At 38.6% G+C, this 20,992-nt stretch overlaps 2 protein-coding genes across 2 annotated transcripts in view; one reads left to right on the forward strand and one right to left on the reverse strand.

Annotated features, from left to right (window-relative positions):
* The window catches only part of b4galnt3b (beta-1,4-N-acetyl-galactosaminyl transferase 3b), a 17,093-nt gene extending 2,272 nt beyond the window's left edge, over positions 1–14,821 (forward strand). The window contains exons 2-20 of the mRNA XM_079346077.1: positions 520–569; positions 687–767; positions 2,391–2,486; positions 3,272–3,362; positions 3,481–3,581; positions 3,668–3,735; positions 4,826–4,904; positions 5,017–5,083; positions 6,193–6,327; positions 6,470–6,579; positions 7,627–7,727; positions 8,213–8,271; positions 8,371–9,571; positions 10,276–10,538; positions 11,251–11,404; positions 11,946–12,018; positions 12,121–12,274; positions 13,028–13,154; positions 13,317–14,821. Of these exons, the coding sequence (XP_079202203.1) occupies positions 520–569; positions 687–767; positions 2,391–2,486; positions 3,272–3,362; positions 3,481–3,581; positions 3,668–3,735; positions 4,826–4,904; positions 5,017–5,083; positions 6,193–6,327; positions 6,470–6,579; positions 7,627–7,727; positions 8,213–8,271; positions 8,371–9,571; positions 10,276–10,538; positions 11,251–11,404; positions 11,946–12,018; positions 12,121–12,274; positions 13,028–13,154; positions 13,317–13,428 (3,122 nt within the window). The 3' untranslated portion in view covers positions 13,429–14,821. The remainder of the gene's footprint in view (positions 1–519; positions 570–686; positions 768–2,390; positions 2,487–3,271; positions 3,363–3,480; positions 3,582–3,667; positions 3,736–4,825; positions 4,905–5,016; positions 5,084–6,192; positions 6,328–6,469; positions 6,580–7,626; positions 7,728–8,212; positions 8,272–8,370; positions 9,572–10,275; positions 10,539–11,250; positions 11,405–11,945; positions 12,019–12,120; positions 12,275–13,027; positions 13,155–13,316) is intronic.
* Positions 14,822–15,284: 463 nt separating this feature from the next.
* Positions 15,285–18,191, reverse strand: tnni1c (troponin I, skeletal, slow c). Its single transcript, XM_079346078.1, has 8 exons — positions 18,119–18,191; positions 17,907–17,929; positions 17,606–17,639; positions 16,966–17,007; positions 16,718–16,849; positions 16,540–16,629; positions 16,263–16,445; positions 15,285–16,184 (listed from the first exon to the last, which is right to left on the reverse strand). Exons 2-8 carry the CDS (start codon positions 17,912–17,914, stop codon positions 16,098–16,100), a joined length of 576 nt encoding a protein of 191 aa, XP_079202204.1. The 5' UTR covers positions 17,915–17,929; positions 18,119–18,191; the 3' UTR covers positions 15,285–16,097.
* Between the last annotated feature and the right edge of the window lie 2,801 nt (positions 18,192–20,992).

Raw genomic sequence — 20,992 nt, forward strand, 5'->3', positions numbered from 1 at the left:
AGAGATGTTTGCCCACACATGAGAGTGGTAGCAGCTCAGTTAAGGCTGTGACTTAGTTTACTTCCATTAAATGGTCATGGGTTAAGAAATGAAAATGTTGTTCAAGCAGCATACAATCTGAAGTAATGGATTGAGAAGCATGTTTTGCATGAAAGAAAAACTGGAAATCCGTTAACATTTGCTGTGAAGTATCGAGCAGATCAGACTGTAACACTGGGTGGGATGGATGGTGGTCTGCATGGTGTGAAGTCATTTTAAGGAGAGGTTGGGGGGTTTTTTTCGATCAGAGCTGTCTGTGCAACGTGACGAGCAGCAATTTTTGAGATGCAGTTTATATAAGTAAATGTGCAAATTTGCATTGCCCTCATACACCTCAGTCTGTGAATTAACAGATTTGGCTTTATGCTGCAAGATGCAAATTAAGCCACCGTCTATCATTCAATTTCAGATAAAAATGCGTCATGTGTTTGGCCTGTCAGCATTGTGCTGCTCTGATATTTTCTCCCATTTCTTCCTCAGGCATGAATGTTAAAGCTGGCGGCAGCTGGAGGACAGCCATGTTTGACAGGGTAAGGGCGATGCATGGAAAAGAAGTGGTAGCGGAAATAGGGTGATGCAATCAAAGATGTGTTTGTTCAGAAACATGTAAAAGTGATTTTTTTAATACTGCACATGTGTTATTCCAGGTCAGAAATGACAATCAAGCCTCCATGGAGGATTCTGCTGCCTGGAGATCCAGCTTCACTCCACAAACCTGGAAACCAGAGGTGTGTATTTGTGTGTTTGTGTCTGTGTGTGTGTGTGTTGTGTGTGTGTGTGTGTGTGTGTGTGTTGTGTGTGTGTGTCCTCGATGCTCATAAGCTTAAACACAGTTTTTCACCTCTTCTGAACTCTGAATAACCTGCCCCGGCCTGCCCAATCCCCTCCCACCTCAGTGCGTAAACTTATCTCAGTAAACAGTATATTTCCTGCCTCCGTATCAGCGTCCTCATATTTTCCACTTTACCAAGCAGCGCTTTGCTACGGCCAGTTGCTGGTAACTCCTTACAGCTAATTTGAGGATATTTGACTTTTTTTACTTGAAGATGAATTTCACAGCTTAAAGTCAAGATCAAAAGAGAGGCTGATGGATAGTCTTTCTTTACATCAACATAACCATGTAAAGTAACTTCGGTCACTATATGAGATCTTATCTACAGTATTTATGTTGCCAACCATTTTCACCAAAACAGTTTGATTTAAGGCAGATAATGAAAACGGAATCACGAGGAAGTAAAGGCTGCGATAGATTACAATGAAGTCACGAAGTGCAACATGTTACGGAGGTTTGTGGCAAAGTTTATTTCTGTCAGTTCCTGAAATCTCAGAACAAACGGAGAACGAAGGAGTACATTGAATTCCACAGCTCTCACAGATTTAACGCTCTATTGATTGGAAGGCAAGGAGAAAGAAACAGCAGAGCTATGGTAAAATGAATGAAAGAAATATGATCCAAGTTGGGAGAAAATAAGCTTTTTAGACTCCAGGTCAATGTGTCTTCGACCACAGACATTGGAAAGTCATAAAGAGGCTTGTAGGTAATTTCTGGCAGCACAAGGCCTGTGAGTCATTATTTTACGACCTTTTGTCTGAACTTTAGAGCCCAGGTCCTGCTAACATTTAACTAACTGTGCTGATGACAGCAGACAGTTTAGCTTAAGCAAGTGCTTACGAAATGTGATGAACTACTGGACCAAAGCTTTGACTCTTGCCTGTCTTACTCTGCCAGCGTGCTGCGATCAGCACACACAGATCAGATAACATGGCCTCTTTGGCAGATGTCACACAGGTGTTTGTTTACAGGACATCTGGGCCTCTGCGTCTTCAGTTACCTGTGTGCGAGTGTGTATGTCTTCGAGGGTTTCAGATAGACTTTCATTGAAATGATTACAGATATTTGACAGCAGTGTCCATTGTCTCGTCATTCCTGTGATCCACCCCTCTCATAGTGTAGAGGTTTAGCTTACCCAAACCACAATGAAAACCTTCTCAGGGCATCAAGCTATTCAAATAGTGTAGGCTTTGTTGTACCATGTTTTAGTGTTTAAAACTCTGATGAAGTTTACTAGAAGAATTTTTTTTAAACAAAAAAATTGTCCAAGCTTATTACAGCTTGAGATGCAGGAGAAAATGTGTCGTCTTTCTACATGTCTGTACACAGGAAGAGGGATGGACAACAGGAATTGGGTGACAATTGAAAGCAGTACTCCTGTCATTGTATTTTCAAGTGGTATCCAAATAGGTCTGTGTTTGTTGGTTTTAGTCGGCTCTGTTCTGAGGCCAGATAGTTTATTGTCTCACTGCTGACCAACTGGAGCACAAATACAATAGCGCGTTTCTTCTTCCTGAAGTATAAGGGAAAGGCCAATCTGCACGTCTTCGAGGACTGGTGTGGCAGTTCTACAGCTGACCTCTCCAAGAACCTACACTACCCGCTGTATCCTCACGTGAGTCTGACCTTTGCCTCCTGAGTTCAACTCAGATTCTACTCCGATTCACTTGACACTGAATTGACACTTATTCAGGTTGGAGACTGCTGTCAATATGTTTCCTACAGTTTGATAATGTTACAGGACTTGATAGGAAAGGCATTAATAGAGAAGACCAATATTTGGTAACCGGTATTTGGTTGCTAGTTAAAGGTACCAATAGCTAATGAGTTTGGTTGTTCTAACATAAAGTATTGATTTTCACCTTGTCATAGAGGTAGATTTATTATTATTAGATATATTTAGGTTTGGAACTATTTGTTTACGATATTTTACACCAGACGAGAAAATCATGAAAACATCAATGGTTAGGAGCGTTTGCATGGGTCCTCAATCAGGCTGAACAGCAAACAGGTGCTCTTGGGGGAGGGTGGACTGAAACGATGAAAACAATGTGCTAGATGTGTTTATCGCTCGAGTGATAAAAGTCCTCTGAAAAGTAAGGAAAGGCTTTGTTTATTTAGATAACAGCAACAATTAGTCATGGATTATCATCAAACCATCTGCTTGACACTATCAAATCTTTATGAATCACCTTCTTGTATTTTAAAAAATAATGTTGTATGTCACTGCTGACTGAAATGTATTTCACTCTGACACAAGTAAACACACGTACAGTTTGTTTTCACTCAGAGGAACATTCCACATGCAAATGCTAGATCATCCTCCCCATAGACTGGACATATAGTCTTTATTCTGTAAACATCTTATCTGATCCTCTGTTTCCCTCTGGTTGCTTTCAGTCCAGGACTACAGTGCAGAAGCTGGCCGTTACTCCTCAGTGGACCAACTACGGACTCAGAATATTTGGTTATATACATCCATATACTGACGGTACAACACTTCTTCTTTCATCTACTTCCTGCCAGTTACCACACTGAGCACATGCGTGCAACACTCTCCTGAAATCGGCCTCTTTATCGCTTTGTCTTTTTTTCCTCTTTGTTATCAGGAGAGTATGTGTTTGCTTTGAGCTCGGATGACAACTCTGAGTTTTGGCTCAGCACAGATGACTCCACCTTGAACTTGCAGTTACTAGCATGGGTTGGAAAGGTAAGAATGTCTGTCGTCTTTTAAAGCCCCTTAGTTAGGTTTATCATAATCTAATAAAATCCTGTCTGTGGGTTTTGTTTTACTAGACAGGCAAAGAGTGGACAGCTCCTGGCGAGTTTGAGAAGTATGCCAGTCAAACCTCCCCACCGGTTTGGTGAGTTGACACTAGATGACATTTTCCTCCTCAAATCAACAGACGCCTCTCTATTATGCGTGCAGTAATATTATATTATATTATACCACCTCACAGCTCTTAACTTGACTGAAAGACATCCTTGCAAATCTTTAGTATTTCCTCATAACTTGAAAAAACATAAGAGTAAACAAACTCTATAAAAGGTTTTTTGGTGTCTTTTAAAGTTTTATTCTCACTGAAGGTGTTACAGTCCTTGGGTTTTCAGCACACATATTGGCCTGGTTTTTATTCTCTCCTTTAAGTCTCTTGTACTTTGATAGCAGTACATACTAGATCACATGATGAGTAACCGGTTTCACATCAAACCAGTCTCTAATAACCTCAGCTAAAGCATTTCTGTGTGAATGTGCCTCTGCCACTCTGTAAATGAAACCTATTGTAAGACTCTATACAGCTGCTGTCACTCTTGCATGTCAGCATTATTGTAAACACTGAAATGCTGGGTCACACTGTGGGGGCGATTTCACTGATACTGTGAGGAAATTTTCTCGGCTACAGAATGCCGCTATTTAAGGAAAAACTGAATGTTCATTCGAAAAGCATTGATGAACGATTCTCCAGGAAGCCTCCACTACAAAAGGGAAAGAATTATATCTGGAAGGTTCTGATTGATGTAAAGTTGTTTTCTGTGATGCTGTTGTTAAGTGCTAGGACAAACACCCCCACTGCCCCACAATCAGACAAATGCCTCAACAAAGAGCAGTCAGCACTTCGATGAAAATGAGCACGATTGTAAAAAAATGTTTAAAGGGAAAACCAGAGTGCAGTAGATTATTTTTGAGTAAACGTGACTAAAAGAGGACATTTTTATTTTAAAGTGTTTAATCTGCGTAGTCTCGTAGAATAAGTTTGTTTGGTCATCTTGGAAGCGAGGAAGGAGGGTCACTTTCATGCTGAATCAGATACCCTCCAGGCAGGTTTTAATATACACTGATTTTTCTCTTATTGTCATCTAAAGCAAACAGGACAAACAACACAAGTGCTGCATATTTGAATCACAGTTAAATTATGCTCTACCCAATGCTCATTTTTATTTTATTTTTAATAGGTTATCTGCTCGGGGCAGGTACTTTTTTGAAGTTATCCACAAGCAAAACGACAGAGGGACTGACCACGTGGAGGTGGCAGTAAGTAGTTGAAGTCCTCAGTTAAAGGATATGTTTTCTTCTTACTTTTCTCACTATTCATTGTGAGTGATACAGTGGAGGAGACATTTGTGTTGTTTTTTTCCCCGCGCAGTGGCAGCTTATGGACCATGACATTAGATTCATGGTTATTGAATCTCGTCACATCTCTCTCTATGTTGGTAAGTACAAAATCTATCTCTGTACACCTGAATAAATATTAGGGACTTGGGCCTGCTCCAGATTTAGGACATTTGAGGGGAATCATTTTTCAAATAATAATAAAAAAAGAATCCTTTGCTGCTTCTATTCAACATTTCCCCTAATGGTCTGATCCAACATGTCCCCTGACTCAGGAGGCAAGTTTATTTATATAGCGCTGTTCAGACACAAGGCAATTCACAGTGCTTTACAGACATAAAAAGAGAAATACAATAAGACAGAGCTTAAGGAAAGAATGCAACAGAAATGAAATAATAACAGAGCAAAAGAAAGATTGTATATCATTAAAAGACAGAGAAGATTGTAAAAGTACTCGATAAAGGACTACTAATAAAAACTATTAAAAATGGAAGAATGTGTTGCAATAAGGCAGAAAGTATATCTCTATTGAAAGCCTGAGTGAATAATAAAGTTTTAAGGCCTGATTTAAAGGAGCTGAGTGTGGCAGCAGTCCTCAGTTGTTCAGGGAGTTTGTTCCACAGGTGAGGAGCGTAGCAACTAAAAGCTGCTTCACCTTGTTTGCTTCTGACTCTGGAAACACTGAGTAAACCTCTTCCTGAGGACCTGAGCGTCTGGGTGTTTTATATTCTACAAGTAGATCTGACATGTATCTAGAGCCACGACCATTCAATGCTTTATAGACCAGTAGTAAGATTTTGAAGTCGATCCTCTGACACACAGGCAGCCAGTGCAGTGATTGAAGCACAGGTGTAATGTGCTCCACCCTCATTGTGTTGGTGAGGACTCTGGCTGCAACTGTTGGACTGATTTTTTTCTGAGGCCTGGAAACACCCCGTTACCAAAATGCAGCCTGCTGGAAATAAAAGCATGAACACGTTTCTCTGAATCCAGTTTGATCAGAAAACCTTTAATTCTTGCAATTTTTTTCAGATGGTAGAAAGCTGATTTGTTACCATAAATGAATCTGTTCATCTAGTGTCAGTCTCATAACCCAAGCCTGTTTGACTTGTTATTACATACACAACTGCCAGTCAGGTCTGTGGTTTTCTTTGCACAATCAATAAGAAATGCTTAACTCACACTTGGGACTTGTGGCTTCATATCACAGATGAGTCAGCATTGTTGATGAGTGATGTCGCACACATACCACAGACGGCTGCAAGCCACCAACACACCCCCACAAAACAGAGCAGCGTCGCTGCAGACATGCTGAGAGAAGACCTTCGAGACACTCTCTACAAGGGTGAGAGAAGTCTCTCTGTTTCTTCTCTGTGCAAATGAAATCTGTCATTCCTTCCATTCCAAATAAAAAGTTGTGTGCACTTTTTTCCCTCCCACTGAATACACAAAGAAGTTGATTAAGTGTGTTCTGGTTGTTTTTTTAGTGCCTCTAATGAACAGCAAGTTCTTACAAGGTGTGCTGCCTGACTGCTCGTACAACCCCAGCTACATAATCAAGGACTTTCCTCTGATGCGCTACCAAGGCCTACAGTTTGTATGTATTCCTCCAGCTTGTTTATTTCAGTTTGGTTGTTTTCACGTCATGCTATTTAGAGTTCTCAGTTCACTCAATAAAGGATTTGAATTAAAGAACCAGAGAGCAATTATGTTGCAAAACATTAATGAATAAGGAAATAACTTGTTTGTTTATATGTTTGGCCTGTACAGATAAAGGAAGTTCTCTTACTTTTAAATGGCACTACCTTATTTCTTTTCCGTTTCCTGATGTGCTTTGTGTAAACAATTATCAATCACAAATTGAAAGATGATCATGACACTTTGCATCTATTAGAAAACAACTGAATTTCCCGTCCTCTGATTCTACATCCTATATGTTCATCGTTTTATTTTTATATCAACTCGTTTGTCATGATTTACTGGGTCTCTCGTGGTGACCTACATGCATTTTTTTTACGTTGGCTTTTTAAACAAACAAGATGTAGTGTGTTTATTAGTAAGCATTTCAGATGCTAGCAGACAATTATTATTTTTTCGATTGTTTACGTAGACCTTGTTAGCTGATTGTACCCGTTAACAGCCTTATGCTAAGCTAAACTAGCTGGTAATTCGCTGTAGCTTCTTCTTTTGTAACAGACAGACATGAGAGTGGTGTATTTCCTCTAGTTAAAATTGTTAAAAAAAAAAAAAAAAAAAAGGTATTTTTTGAAATGACCTTCTTCAGATAAGTCTGTGGTTTTCTTTGCACAATTACTGTGAGAGTGGTGGCATACTTCTGGTTTGGATAAGTTATGTAGGTTACATCACACTGAAGAAGAAATCTCAGAGATCTCAGTTTCAGATTCAGATGGTGTCCTTTTGTAAAATGTGGCTTTCTTTTTCTTTTTTCTTTTCGTTTTTTTAAAAATGCACTGTTTATTGATATCCAGCTTCTCTTTGTCTGTGCCACCGTTTACACGTAGCAGACTCGTGAATGTCTTTGAGATTGTCACTTGTTGTTGTTCTCTAACCTTTGCAAACACCTGTTTGATCGTCACAGGGTGGAGGTTAGATAACCCTTATTATATTCATTTCATCTTCCCAGGTACACTTGTCCTACATCTACCCCAATGACTACACCCGCCTAACACACATGGAGACAGAGAAGAGCTGCTTCTACCACGATAGCCCCTACTACATGAAGATGTGAGACCTTTTTGCATAAACTTGATAAATGATAATAGATAAATGTGTAGTAAGACTTCTTGTGACTAAGTACTAAATGAAAATGCATGCAAAAGTGCTCAGCTGACATATCAATCCATCTTTATTTGTATAGTGTCAAAGCCATAACAAATGTTATCTCAGGAAACTTAGCAGGTAAAAGACTTTAGTTTTTGCTACATTACAAACAACCAACGTTAATTCATCATGAGCACTAAACAACATTTAGCAAAGTTACCGTGGCCAAAAACAACTTCCTTTTAAGTGGCAGAAATCTTGCAAACAACCAGATTCAAGATGGACAGCTATCTGCCAAAAGTTTAATCATAACCAATAGAGGGTGATATGACACTAAAACTGTATAGAATCTTTTACACAGCAGAATATTGTTCTTAACATATCACAAGGCACATTAACTTCTTTCAAATCTTTTTATCATGTCTTGTGTTTTGTGCTCTTGTTGTCAGGTTTGGTTTTTCTAGGTACATGAGAATTGATCGCCCCGAAAAGGAAAACATTGGCATGGGTAATTTGTACTTGTCTTTTCTTCATAAAATTAAATTGATTGTATCCAATTGTATACATCATACTTAATTTTTCTTACCCTGCTTCTGGTGAATATTAGATTTTGGTTTCCAGAAAAGAAAATCCGACCAAGATGAGGAAGACGAGTTTGACATTGAAGCCTATCGAAGAGAAAACGAAGCCAGACGGGACAGGATAAATAATGCCCTTTTCCCAGACTATGGTGACGATTATGATGACTATATCCAGAGACGCAGGCGAAAACTCTTCTCATTAGCCAGTCAAGTATCTAACAACACACTCAGGAACGCTTCTGTTCCAAGACTGCAGGTGCCAAAGCCTCAACCAGTGGCACAAAAACTTGCTGAGCCCCTTCAAGTAGTGTCAGTGCAATCCACAAAACATCGCCTGCAACAGGACCAGACAGGGTTAAGACTGCAGGGCCAGGTTAAAAATTCAGAGAAGGTAAAACCAAAAAAGAATCCAAAACAAGTAAAAAGGAAAAAGCTCAAATCAGTGAATAAAGCTGCGAGACAAATACAGAGAAATGTAACAACCCCTTTGGATAGAAAGCAGCTTAAAAAAAAGGAACGTGTTGTCAAATTCCAGTCAGAACAGCTCAATCCTAAACAGCGTCAGATCCAGAAGTCCCATAAAAAGAATGACACCCACAGTCTTCAACCTGTAAACAGTGATGTTCCTTTGCTTGAAACACCCAAAATTGCCAAGCAATGGAAAAATGAAATTGAAAAAAGAGCAATGGAGCTCAATCCACCCCCCACCAAGCAACCCAGCACCCCAAAGAGGGAGCACCCTTTAGTGAGATCTAATCAGAGGGAGCCGTATAGCAGAAAACACCTCAGGGATATGGAGATGGAGATGAATATGCCTTTTAAAAAGGATACAGATAATAGTATTCATAGAGCAAAGATAATCACGAGAGGGAAAAAAGACAACTGGTCAGATACAAATGGAGGTGAGGACCAAGTGGGCGATGAGGATGAGGTTCAGAACAGGGCTGTGATTAGGCAGGCAAATATGGATGAGGAGAAAGACTCCCTGTGGGGACCAGTAGGAGAGTTTGAAGGTATTGATGACGAGGATAGCACTCCAGCGCCAGTGTTTGACCCAGAGATTAACTGGAACCAGACCTTCCAAGTCAACCCCCTGGACCTTCAGGCACAGCGATCGGATTGGATAGACCTGCGCTGCAACATCTCAGGCAACCTGCTGCTCCAAGCCAGTGACGCTATGCCCTTGGTGGAGGCTTTCATGGAGCAGCTTAACAACAAGTACCAAGGGTACGAGTTTCTATTTGTATAAGCACCAGGCCATGTGAATTATCTGGATCACACAACATGAGACCTTTAAAACACATACTGTATATCTTAATATGACAACACAATTCTATGAACTAATGAAATGTGTAAATTTAGGATACAACAATTTAACAATGAGTACAGCATATCAGCTTTTTTAGTCAGTCAGTATCAGTCATCATTTCATCATCATCATATATTGTATTTAAATCCTTGGAAAGACATTGAGGGAGAACCCTTATTTTCAGTGGTGCCAAGGTACAGACAACAATAGAGAGGAGGCAAGAATGAAAGACAATAGAAGGCTCGGGTGTAACCCTAACAACAGAGAAAAGCAAGAATAATACAGGAAGTATTTTAATAGATTTAAAAAGGCAAAAATATACAATGAAATGGAGTTTAAGAGCAGAAGTTAGAACAATTAAAATAAGAAAAACAAAAACAGTTAAAATAGATCAGAAACGTGGAGTTGTCTCAGTGGTGGTGATGTTCACTGCAAGCCTTACATGCATATTTGCAGCTTGTGAACTTGTCTTCTTAAGGTGTTCCAGTTGCTAAAGTTGTGTTGAGCCGAGAGATAGTAAATGAAAACATTAGTTATCTGAAGGTTCAATCATGTTAAAAGATTACATCACTGTTTTGCTGCACATTTTATTTTGTTCCTTTCATTCTGCCTGACCTTGCAGACAGTTTGCACTGGTTCGTGTGGTCAATGTGGTGAAGCGTGTGGACGGGATCCAGGGCAACCGCTACCTTCTGGATTTGGAGCTGAAAGATGTGAACGGCAATCTGCTGCGCCTTTCACACTACATTTATGCTCTGATTCGCCACAGCGGGCTGAGCGACGATGACCACTTAAATTTCCATCAGCCCAAACCTCAGCTGGTGCTGTGCAACCCTGTGGGCTTCCGCTGGAATCCAACTGCAACAGTCCACTTCATAGTACCAGGTATATCCACCTTTAACCAACTTTAATTAAGCCATTCAACTCACGAAACCTTTTTTTTTGTTCTGCTCCTTTGAGGATTAGATTTTTCTTTTTGAGTCTTACAATTCACAAAAACATTTAATTGTGTGACAGGAATTCACCAAAAACAATGACACCAACAGTTCACAAGCATTTCAAAAAAAGTAACAAGTGAGAAAATATTATAAACATCATCAGTGCATCGTCTACTTTGACACGTTCTTCTGTACCACATTGACAATGAAGTGTCCTAACAGAATTCCTGTAAATATCTACGAGGAAAGGGAGAGCTCTATTTTGTTTTGCTGTCATATTGCAGTCATGAAAACATTCAGATATAACTGAAACTTTTAGTAAAAAAGACGTTTTTTAAGTCTTTTGTATGTGAAGGAAAAAAGATTGTATGCCAGTCTGCATCTTAAAAGTCTAAGTTCTAATTGAAGACCCAGTTGTCATCTTGCAGAGCACATCATCCAATAGCAGTTTTGTCTAGTTTAAAGTGATCTATTATGTGTCTATGTGAGATAAAAGCACTCAAACACCTAGCTCTTAGCAATGATTATGCTGCTACTGTATATGACAGAAGTGTTACCACGCTCATGTGAACACTGACATGAACAGACTGTGCTTGCAGTTTTTGCATACTTCCCTTTCAGTGTTTTGTTTATTCATACTTTACCACACATCATTGCAGTGAAAAATCAGGCCCGGTGGGTGCAGCAGCTGATATCTGACATGGAACAGCTGTTCAGAGAAACGGGAGACATCAACTTCAATCTAATTATTGCAGACTACAACAGCACCGACATGGACGTGCGGAGTGCTTTGCAGAAATCCAAACTCGTCAGGTGAGGATGAGTGTGCATCACTTGTAAACCAAGCGGAAACCTCAGCTGTAAGGAATTACGCCTATGAGGAATTGCAAAAAAAAATCCTAGAGTGTCTGCTTGAAGCTGGCTCCAAAAGACCTGGGTTCGGGTTAGGGGTTGCATTCTGTATACAGCCCATATTGAAACGTGCAGAAATAATGGCCTGGTGCAAAATATGATTTGGGTTTTTATGCAAGTCTTTATGCACACACACAGCAGATCAGTTGTTTCACTAGTCCGCCCTTTAAAAAAAAAATTTGTATTAAGGATAAGAGTTAATCACATGAAGGGGCGTACCAGATCTAAGTGCTGGTCAGGCTTGTTGTTGCTGTTTTTTAAGGCCTCTAAAGTTAGCTTGAGACAGCATTTCCAATTTGGCCATCAACATACAGTAGTTGAGCTTCAGAAGTCTGCTTTAAAACCCAGTGTATGACACCACTGGGGATATATGTCCATGTATATACAGTCTATGTTGAACAGGATATGTGTGTACTGAAACTGTTTGTTTTGAATTTAACAGGTATCAGTATGTGAAGCTTGGTGGAAACTTTGAGCGCTCTGCTGGTCTACAAGCAGGTATCAACCTTATAGATGTGAGTATTAATGCATCACTCAGCAATGAATAGAAGCATTAATAGAAGTGATAGATATGAGTAGACTTGTATAAAACTCTTTTCCCCTTCGTTCTCCCTCAGGATGACCACAGCATTGTGTTCCTTTGTGACCTACACATCCACTTCCCTCCCTCCATCATCGACACCATCAGGAAGCACTGTGTGGAGGGATACATGGCTTTTGCTCCAATTGTCTTGAGACTTGACTGTGGGTCTACGCCATCTGAAGCCAGAGGTAGATGCACTTACACTTGAACTGAAATATGGCTCAACATTTTTTGCTGTTATAAAAAAATTCAGCGATGTTGTCATGCGTTTGAATTAAATAAAATGAACTACAGATTTTTTAAAGGCTCAGTTAATAAAAATAAGCACTGCTCTAGTTTTACTCTAGTTTACTCCAAAATACAGAATGTTTGAGCTGGTAAAATTCTCTAAAATGACTAAACACTAACAATTTCCTAACTTTTATGCAAAGTGTGAGCAGAGAGCCTTTTAAAACCACAGGAAATACAGAGAAAGTAAAAGGAAGCCTACTTTGTGTTTGTTTTTAAGTGCTCTCTGTTTACTTTGAGATTTACCCTTCATTCAACAGAGATTCACTTTTACTCTAAGGGGAATCTCCACGCTTCTCTTTATCTTTTTTTTCTGGCATTAACATAAAGAAAACTGTTGCTGGATAGAAACAGACCTGTAAAATTTCTGCCATGCTGGCTACACCTTTTCTAAAGTATTATGACATCAGGTCATGCCAGGTTGCAACCTGTGGCAGGTGTAGATTAGTGAAAACACATTAATATGAGGAAGGCAGTGGTCATTGTAGGACAAGTATTGTGTGACTCAGACAGTCTCTGACTCACCAACACGTAACACAAAACAAGAGAGAACAAAACAATGGGATACGGGTTAAATGATGAAGGCATTGAAGGGGAAAATAAAAGGTTTGCTGCAGAAGTGTTATGCATTCATGTTTTTGTCTGTGTTGCAGGTTATTGGGAAGTCAATGGCTTTGGTCTGCTGGGGATCTATAAATCAGATTTGGATGCAGTGGGAGGAATGAACACCAAAGAATTCACAAACCGCTGGGGAGGAGAAGACTGGGAGCTTCTTGACAGGTGTGTCCATACTTTCTTAACACGCAAATGGTGTTGTCTATCATTTACAGTCACAAGTTATCCGAAGACACTAAAGAAGAAAGGTGCTGATGTAGCATATATATAAAAACCCCATTCCAAAAAAAGATATGGATAAAAACTCTCCTCTGGTCTCTGTTCCAGAATTCTCCAGGGAGGCCTGGAAGTAGAGAGGATCTACTTGAGGAACTTCTTCCACCACTTTCACTCCAAACGTGGCATGTGGAACCGGCAGATGATTCCTAGCAACAGGTGACCTTATGTCCTGTCGCCTCACTGTGACCAGGGTCTCCATGGTTACAACAACCAGGGCCACCAGAGCACTTTAACAGCTTAAGCTGCGTTAAGCTGAAGCTAGGTAAGGAGTTACTTCTGGTATACTCCATTTATTTCACTGGATGTGTTAACTACTGAGAGGGTACTGCTCTGACTGCCATGATTATAAAATGTTACATATGAAGATGATGCTGTGCACCTTGTTGCTGACTGAAAACACACGTGTCCCACACCATTAAGAACACAAGAGTCTTAACTGGAGGAAAAAATGTTTTCTTTTTTTCTGGCATAATGCAAACTGACTGCCATTTGTGCATTTGGTACAGCCTTATTTGCGATGTTGTAAATTATAAAAAGATATATATTTATTATATCAGTCTTGTAGGATTTTATTTTTTACCTCAGTTAACTTGGCAAGTGGCCTTTTGTTTGCATTGACACAAATTGTGCCTTCTGTTGTGACTGCTACTCAGGTACTGGGGCCACAAAGGTCTGTTTTTTGAGATTACAGACAGGAAAAGCCTTAAGCTGCAAACACATTTTAAAACGGAAGTGATTTGTTTCATTGATGGTAGCATTTAGTTTTTATCAGAGGATAGACCATTATGTTTTATACAGAGATAATTTGAGAATCTGTTGAACGTAAAGGTTACTTTTTGAAACACATTTGTTTCAATGACTCTGTGTTTTGTTTTTGTTTATGAAGCCTCCCATTCTAACATTAGGAAATATTTTTTGTGTTGAAACAGTCAGGAAATTCAGTGAGAGAAAAAATTATCTTGTGTATTTATTACATTGTTTTATTGTTATTTAAGACCAGACAAATTGCAGCATTTTCTCACAGTTCACATTCCTGTGATACAAGTCTTTGTGCCTTTCTCAGTCTTTTTTAACTTGATAGCTGTTGAACAGTTTCTTTTGAGATTTAGGGAATTAAAAACGCAACACAATTCTCATCTAATGCCAAACAATGCTGTTTTCTCTTTTGTCGAGCAACACTGCCAGGAATTGTGTTTTTTCTTTCTTTCCAGCCTCACTCACATCCTCTTGTACTGAAGAACCTAAGCTTTTGTAATGTGGATCCTGATTTTGCAAGGATGTTAGATATTATTCTTCGTCCATTTCTATTCTATTAATTTCTCTTCTTCCATTAGATATACCTCATCCCCATCTTTGTGTTGGGAATTAACCTATTTGTTCAGTTTTGGAGACTCTTCACTTAGGGTTATGTTTGTTTGTTTTTTTCTTTTATTTTACACTGCTTTGAAAATGTGTGAAATAAACTTCTCTTGCCTTTATTTCATTAAAACTGTTTGCTTATTATTTGACTAATCGTGTGAAACCTGGAATTAAAAGACAAAAACAAACCTAAATGGTCTAGAGGCTCTTCCAATTTGTAAAATAAATTTTTCAGATCCTTTTGCCGTTTAAATGCCTGGATCATTCCTTTTACACATATTTCTATACAACCATAGTTTGATTTAAATCAAATCATTTGGGTCGATTGCACATTCTGACACCAATTCCTACTGTACATGAAACCTGTCAAAGCAGTCTGTATCTTTTCACTTTGTAAAAGTCAGTTAAGATGTCAATATTTCAATGTTAACAAAAGGGGTGGTGTTGTAATGTGAAGTGGAAGGTATACTCTGCTTCTGCTTCACCAACATGTCTTAAGCATTTACAGGTACACCACTCCACAACCAGCTAATGATCATGTGGTATATGTGTTGCTACCTGATGAATCATATTGTCTCCTGTGCTACGATTTTACCGCTCTTCAATCAATCAACAACTGTAAAGATTATAAATACCGGTAGATCTTCTGGGGGGAAAAAAATTGGTCAAATTAAATATTTAATAATCAATTATCTACCAATAGACAACATAGTAAGCATTTACCTGAAGTAATTTCTGAGCTGTAAAACAACATTTGAAAAATGGCCGCCCAGCGAATATGGTCAGTGGTTTCTTGCTGTCTGGATGGTGTTGTGGCTTGAAAATACATCTTCCTGCATGTATGTGAATCAGGACTGCTGATTATATGGCCAAAGAGAATACCTTTTTGTCAATGCTAAGGCTTTACACATATACATACACATATAATACAAGGTAAGGCAAAAGGAAATCTGAGACAACAACCAGCACAACTGTGGTGCATGATGACAATTTCAAGCATTTAAACTTCTATGCACAGTAAGAATATAAATATGAATCTACAATGGTACACACTATATTTGCACTGATGCTCACGAGTGCTCATAAATTTGTTGGGGGCTGCTGACTCCACCATTCAACCTTCATCTTACTGACACACCGTGATATGGATCCAAGGACGTGCATTAGTGTGTGTGACAGTGTTTACTGTTTATTATTTGAGAGGACTTCATTCCAGTCCAGAGGAAAGGCTAAGTATATCCTGCCTCTGACAGAAAATATCTCAGGTGCTTTGTGCCTGTCGGTCAATGGCATAGCTTAGCAGAGACTGTACATGAATTATAACTACAAATCCCTTTAAATAACTTTCAAGGACAAAGTCAAGATCAAATGAATTGCAAAACTTCAACAAAATTATTCTCTACAATGTTTGCCTCAAATCTATTGTGAATAAATGTTATTTGAATAAATGATCAGGATAATGCCTTAACCTTATGCATCAAACATCTTCTTCCTGCCCTTCATATCAGACATGGCTTCCACGTTTTTACGCCAGTCACCCACCTCCATGTTCATCTCCTTAAGAAGACACACGCAATAAGACGTTAGGTTTCTTTTTTATAAACATTTCAGATATATCTGATAGAGTAGCCTTACCTTTTCTTGTTTTATGTCCTCTTTCTTTACAGACTTGAGGTTTGCCCTCAGGTCCATGGACTCTTTGGTTTTAGAGCCGAAGAGAGCTCTCATCATCTCGTCTGCTGACACTCTCACCTTCCTCAAAGCTGGCTTCTTGAACTTTCCTCCGAGGTCCTGCACTTTGAGATTCAGTTCATATATCTGTTGGCGTAAACAAAAAAAGATAAAGAACAACCTTTCTTCATATACTTCTAAATACATATTTCCTATTAAATCTGCTTTGGGAATAACATACATCTCTGTAGTTCTTGATGACTTTAGCTTCGAAGTCGTAACGTTCTTCATCCACCATATCGGTCTGTGAATGCATCTCCTTACAGATTTGCTGCAAAACAAGGAACATGAACAATCTTGTATACATTGGTCTCTGGGTTTCTGGGGGGGTTTTTTTCAGACATTTTTGTCATTCTTGCCTGCAGTTCATCCATGTTTAAGGCAGTGAGCTGCAGTGGGGGAAGCTTTTCTCCAATGTAGCGAACCTTCTCTTCCTCTCTCGCAACTCTCTCTGCCTCCAGCTCCTCTGACGCACGAGCCAGCAGAAGGATCTGAAGGTATCGGCGAGAACGTAGATCAGAGGTTTGTGTCTACAGAAAAGGTATCTGGTATTTTGAGGTATTTGTTCAGTGAGTTATAATTAAACACATCTTTATCAAGAAGTTACCTTCAATGATAGTTTACGGGAGGCTGAAATCTTGCATTTGGGCTGAAAACAATAGAGAACATATAACATAAGTAAATACATTTCATTCAAATGTACATAATCTCCAGGTGCTTCTATAGTTCCTGGTTTGAAACAATTACAGATAATTGCTTTTTGAATAGCCACTTGATAATTTATTCAACTGTTATGGTAAATTCAAACTAATGAATGTCTTTCTTGTCTTTCTTGTCTTCTGGCTACACACACACACACACACACACACACACACACACACATGCACACACATACACACGCAATACCTTCAGGTGCAATTTGGGGCTTAAATATCTTGCACAAGGACATGATATCTTTTCACTGGTGGACAACCGGTTATAACTCCAAGGTCACAGCTGCCACATGTTTACTATTTACCCTCTTATTATCTTCCTTTATACTGTATCTTACTATACAGTAGCTTAAGTGGCCATGGATTAGTTATGTTAGTGCATTTTGTCTCATGTTATCCCTTTGAAAGTGTCCACTGACCCTGCAAAATGTTTAAAGAATCTAAATAATTGTGTGCTGCTGTCCTCCTGGACAGGCCTCCCTTGTAAAAGAGATAGATCTCAATGGGTTAATGATCTAAAAAAACGGAGATTACCTTTGCTTCTGGCTTGGCAGCCATGGATTGTGGTCTGTACTAATGAAAATGGAAAAAAGAAAAGGAATTTCAGCTATACACAACTTCTACTAGGCCTAGTTTTTCTCAATTATTGAGATGAGATAGCATTTTAAGACATGCAGGATTTGACTTACATCACTGCGATGGCCATGTTGAATTTGTTGGATCAAACGATTAAGAAATACACAAACCAATAAAAGACACTTATTATTCTGAGACAAAAATTCTTCACAGGCCAATAAATGCTGTAAAACAAATGATTTAAACGGGATGACAGAACTTACTCATCAGACATTGTTGATCCTTTGATTTAAAAAAAAAAAAAAAAAGAGAAAATAGTTTAGTGACTCACATAGGGTTATAATTTCATCCAGGGAATGTTATAAAAAAAATCAGGAGTGAGAAATTAGCATTAAACTACAGGTTGTCTAAAACGCTATTGGATGTATTGTCTATTGAGAGGATATACTCTCAAATAAAAACTTGTCCTACCTCTTGTAGCAACTTTCTCCCCAAAATGACAAACAACAGACGCGCCGGCAGTGATTTTGCTGTCAGTGTAACATATGTATGGTACTTAGTGAGACATCTCTCTTTTTGTAATGTCTCTGGCTTTATGACTCCGCCCACCTCTCGGGAAAAGCGCGTTTGGTCGCTCAACGAGATTTGTTGTGTGAACTCTGCTCATAAACTCAACAAGTCTTTACTGAAAGGTGTGATTGTCTCCTCTGTTGGAAATGGTGGTGTCCTATTAACAAACAGAATAGCTCCCAGCCGAAAACAAAGTAAAGCACGCGCCTTCTGGTTACTCAGAGTCCCTGTAACAGCCATCTTCAGATGTAGAATACTAATGCTCACAGACGTGCTTGTTCTTTCTAATGCAGTTGTTCCAAAGTAGGCTCCATGTCAACTTTTAAGTTGTATTAATTAGTTTTAACTCTGGCAGCGAAAAATCAAGTCAAGTCAACTTTATTATAGCATATTTGTAACAGCCAAGGCGGACCAAAGTGCATTAAGTTTAGTAAAATACAATAGATCCAAACATCATTAAAAAAGAAAACAAAAAACCCCAGTAAAAACAATTTTATAAATAAGTTAAAAGGCTAAACAATAGTAAAAGTTCTAGTGGACACTGCTGTTGGGATAAAACACTCAACTAGAGGTAAAAGCCAAAGAAAATATATGTTTTTTTAAAGATCTTATATTAAAAGGTAGTTTGTTCCAAAGTGTCGGAGCTGCCACAGAAAAGGCTTGATGCCCCTAGTTTTAAGCCTCGTTTTGGGCATGTCCAGGAGCAGCTGGTTGGAGGGCCTAAGTGGTGCTGATTTATTTAGTGAAAATGCTAAAACTAGGCTTAATGGGCTACATTTTCAAATTTAAGGAAATGTTCACAAATCTGCTATTTGTCCAGAGAAGACAACGCTGGTGAAGTTGGCTCATTTTACAGGTGTTTGACCAAAGTAGGCGTAATTGGCTCTTATTTTGTCTAAAGAGGACATGTATGAACTGGGCTACATTACGTCAAGTCAAGTACATTAAGTCAAGTGAAAACTTTCACCTGTGGATTTCTGATCTTCTTCAATAATGTTAAAAGACCTGATGTACACTCTTTCTAAAGAGCAGTTTTGTGTGACTATTATAAGAGGGAGGCAGCCTCCAGCTTTGTGTCGTGATTTCTAACAACATTAAATGTTTAACCGGCCACATTAACTCATTTATTTGTTACTTGTATTTGGTATTTTGAGGGTTGTCGACAAGCTGGAGTTCCAGCATGCAGATTATGCTTGCTCGTGGACGCATTACAGTATAACACAGTTCACCTGTTTTGAATGTCTTTGAAGTGAACAAACAAACAAACACACACACACCACAGCTGTGAAACAAATCCAGTGTGACACAAACCAAGGACATTTCTTTGATGTAGGGTGACAGAGCAAACCCTTTCTGACAAGATGGTTACAGCTTTATGTGGGTTACAAGGCAAGCATGACTGCTCTGTCATTACCTTTTATGATGAATGAGGAGCATGCTTTTGTACCTGCTTGCTTATGTTTGCACTGACAATGGAATATTTGTATTAAAATAAATACATTTGGGACTTATATATGTGATTACTTTGTGGCTTTTAGAAAATGTGTATATCATGGTAAGGCTGAATATATTCAACTATTTTCTATGGCTTATCCTTTACAATTTCTAACTTGTTGACCTATACACTGTAAACATAGATACACATGAACTACTCAATAAAATTGAGGCAAAATATTGTACACATTATTATGAATTAAATCTAACTTTCTTAAAAGTTGACTTAATATAACTCAAATGAGTTGCTAAATAAATTTAATTATTCAGATTCAAATATAGCAAACGATAGTGGCAATAATGATGATACACCTCTGATTTTTTCGGGCGACCTTCGTTGAACCCGCCTGCCTCCCACACCCACAATGGAGGGCTGGCGGGGAGGTCGGAGGTCGCGGCGACTGTGAAGAACTTTGATGTTACTTTAACTTATCACAGTTTACAATAGACACACAATAGATAATAAAAGAACTAAATTCTCCATTTTAAAGATTTATAAAATCAGTGCAACTAAGAATACAACTTCATTATTCTGTAGACTACACACAACTGCCTAAAATATGCTTTACTGTGATATACAAAATATGCAATACAAACTTATGAACAATTGAAATAAGGTTAGTGTTATTTGTAAGGGCAATTTCAACATCAATGCTGCTACTGTAAAATTCAAGGGATTCAAGGGATTCAAGGGATTCGAGGGATTCAAGGATTCAAGGTTGAAATTGAAATTGAAACAACAACAAATAAACAAACTGTAAGGTGACCCAAAGATTCCAGCTCAAAAGGTTTTGAGTAGTAAACAGATATAGCTTAGAATCTGCTTTGAACTATGTACAGTATGCAATAAATGTAATTTCTTAAATTTATTTTGAGTAACTGACCCTTACCAAACATTAAAACATCTGAGACTATAGAGATGAACTAGCTTTGTCGTTTTAAACATTTGAACATATGGGCGACTATCAACAATGTTTGCAATAATACTGCAAATTTAGCTATCAAAAACACAGATGTAATAAAGGCAGATATTTTTCATTCTAATATTACATTTTATGTCCTAGAAGTGCACTATGTATTAGGAAGAGGATCTTCTTCTTCATAAATAGATTGATTTTGTGACTGAGAAAACAAAACAAACAAATTGTCTTCAACAATATACATCAAAACATTAAGGTAAGAAAAAGTGTAGAAGGTCCGTTCTCACTGTGAGCTAAGCTTCTGGGACCAGATTGTCATGTGTTTGACTTCAGGGAAAAGGAAAGACTCTGTTTAAGTTCT

Source organism: Symphodus melops (assembly GCF_947650265.1).
Source record: "Symphodus melops genome assembly, chromosome: 6".
NCBI classification, from domain to species: domain Eukaryota; kingdom Metazoa; phylum Chordata; class Actinopteri; order Labriformes; family Labridae; genus Symphodus; species Symphodus melops.

Coding starts and splice junctions, on each gene's coding strand:
- tnni1c (XM_079346078.1), bottom strand. Junction 16,850..16,965: donor CCCGTAAACTATCATTGAAG/GTAACTTCTTGA, acceptor CGATACCTTCAG/ATCCTTCTGCTGGCTCGTGC. Junction 16,446..16,539: donor TCATCAAGAACTACAGAGAT/GTATGTTATTCC, acceptor TTACGCCAACAG/ATATATGAACTGAATCTCAA.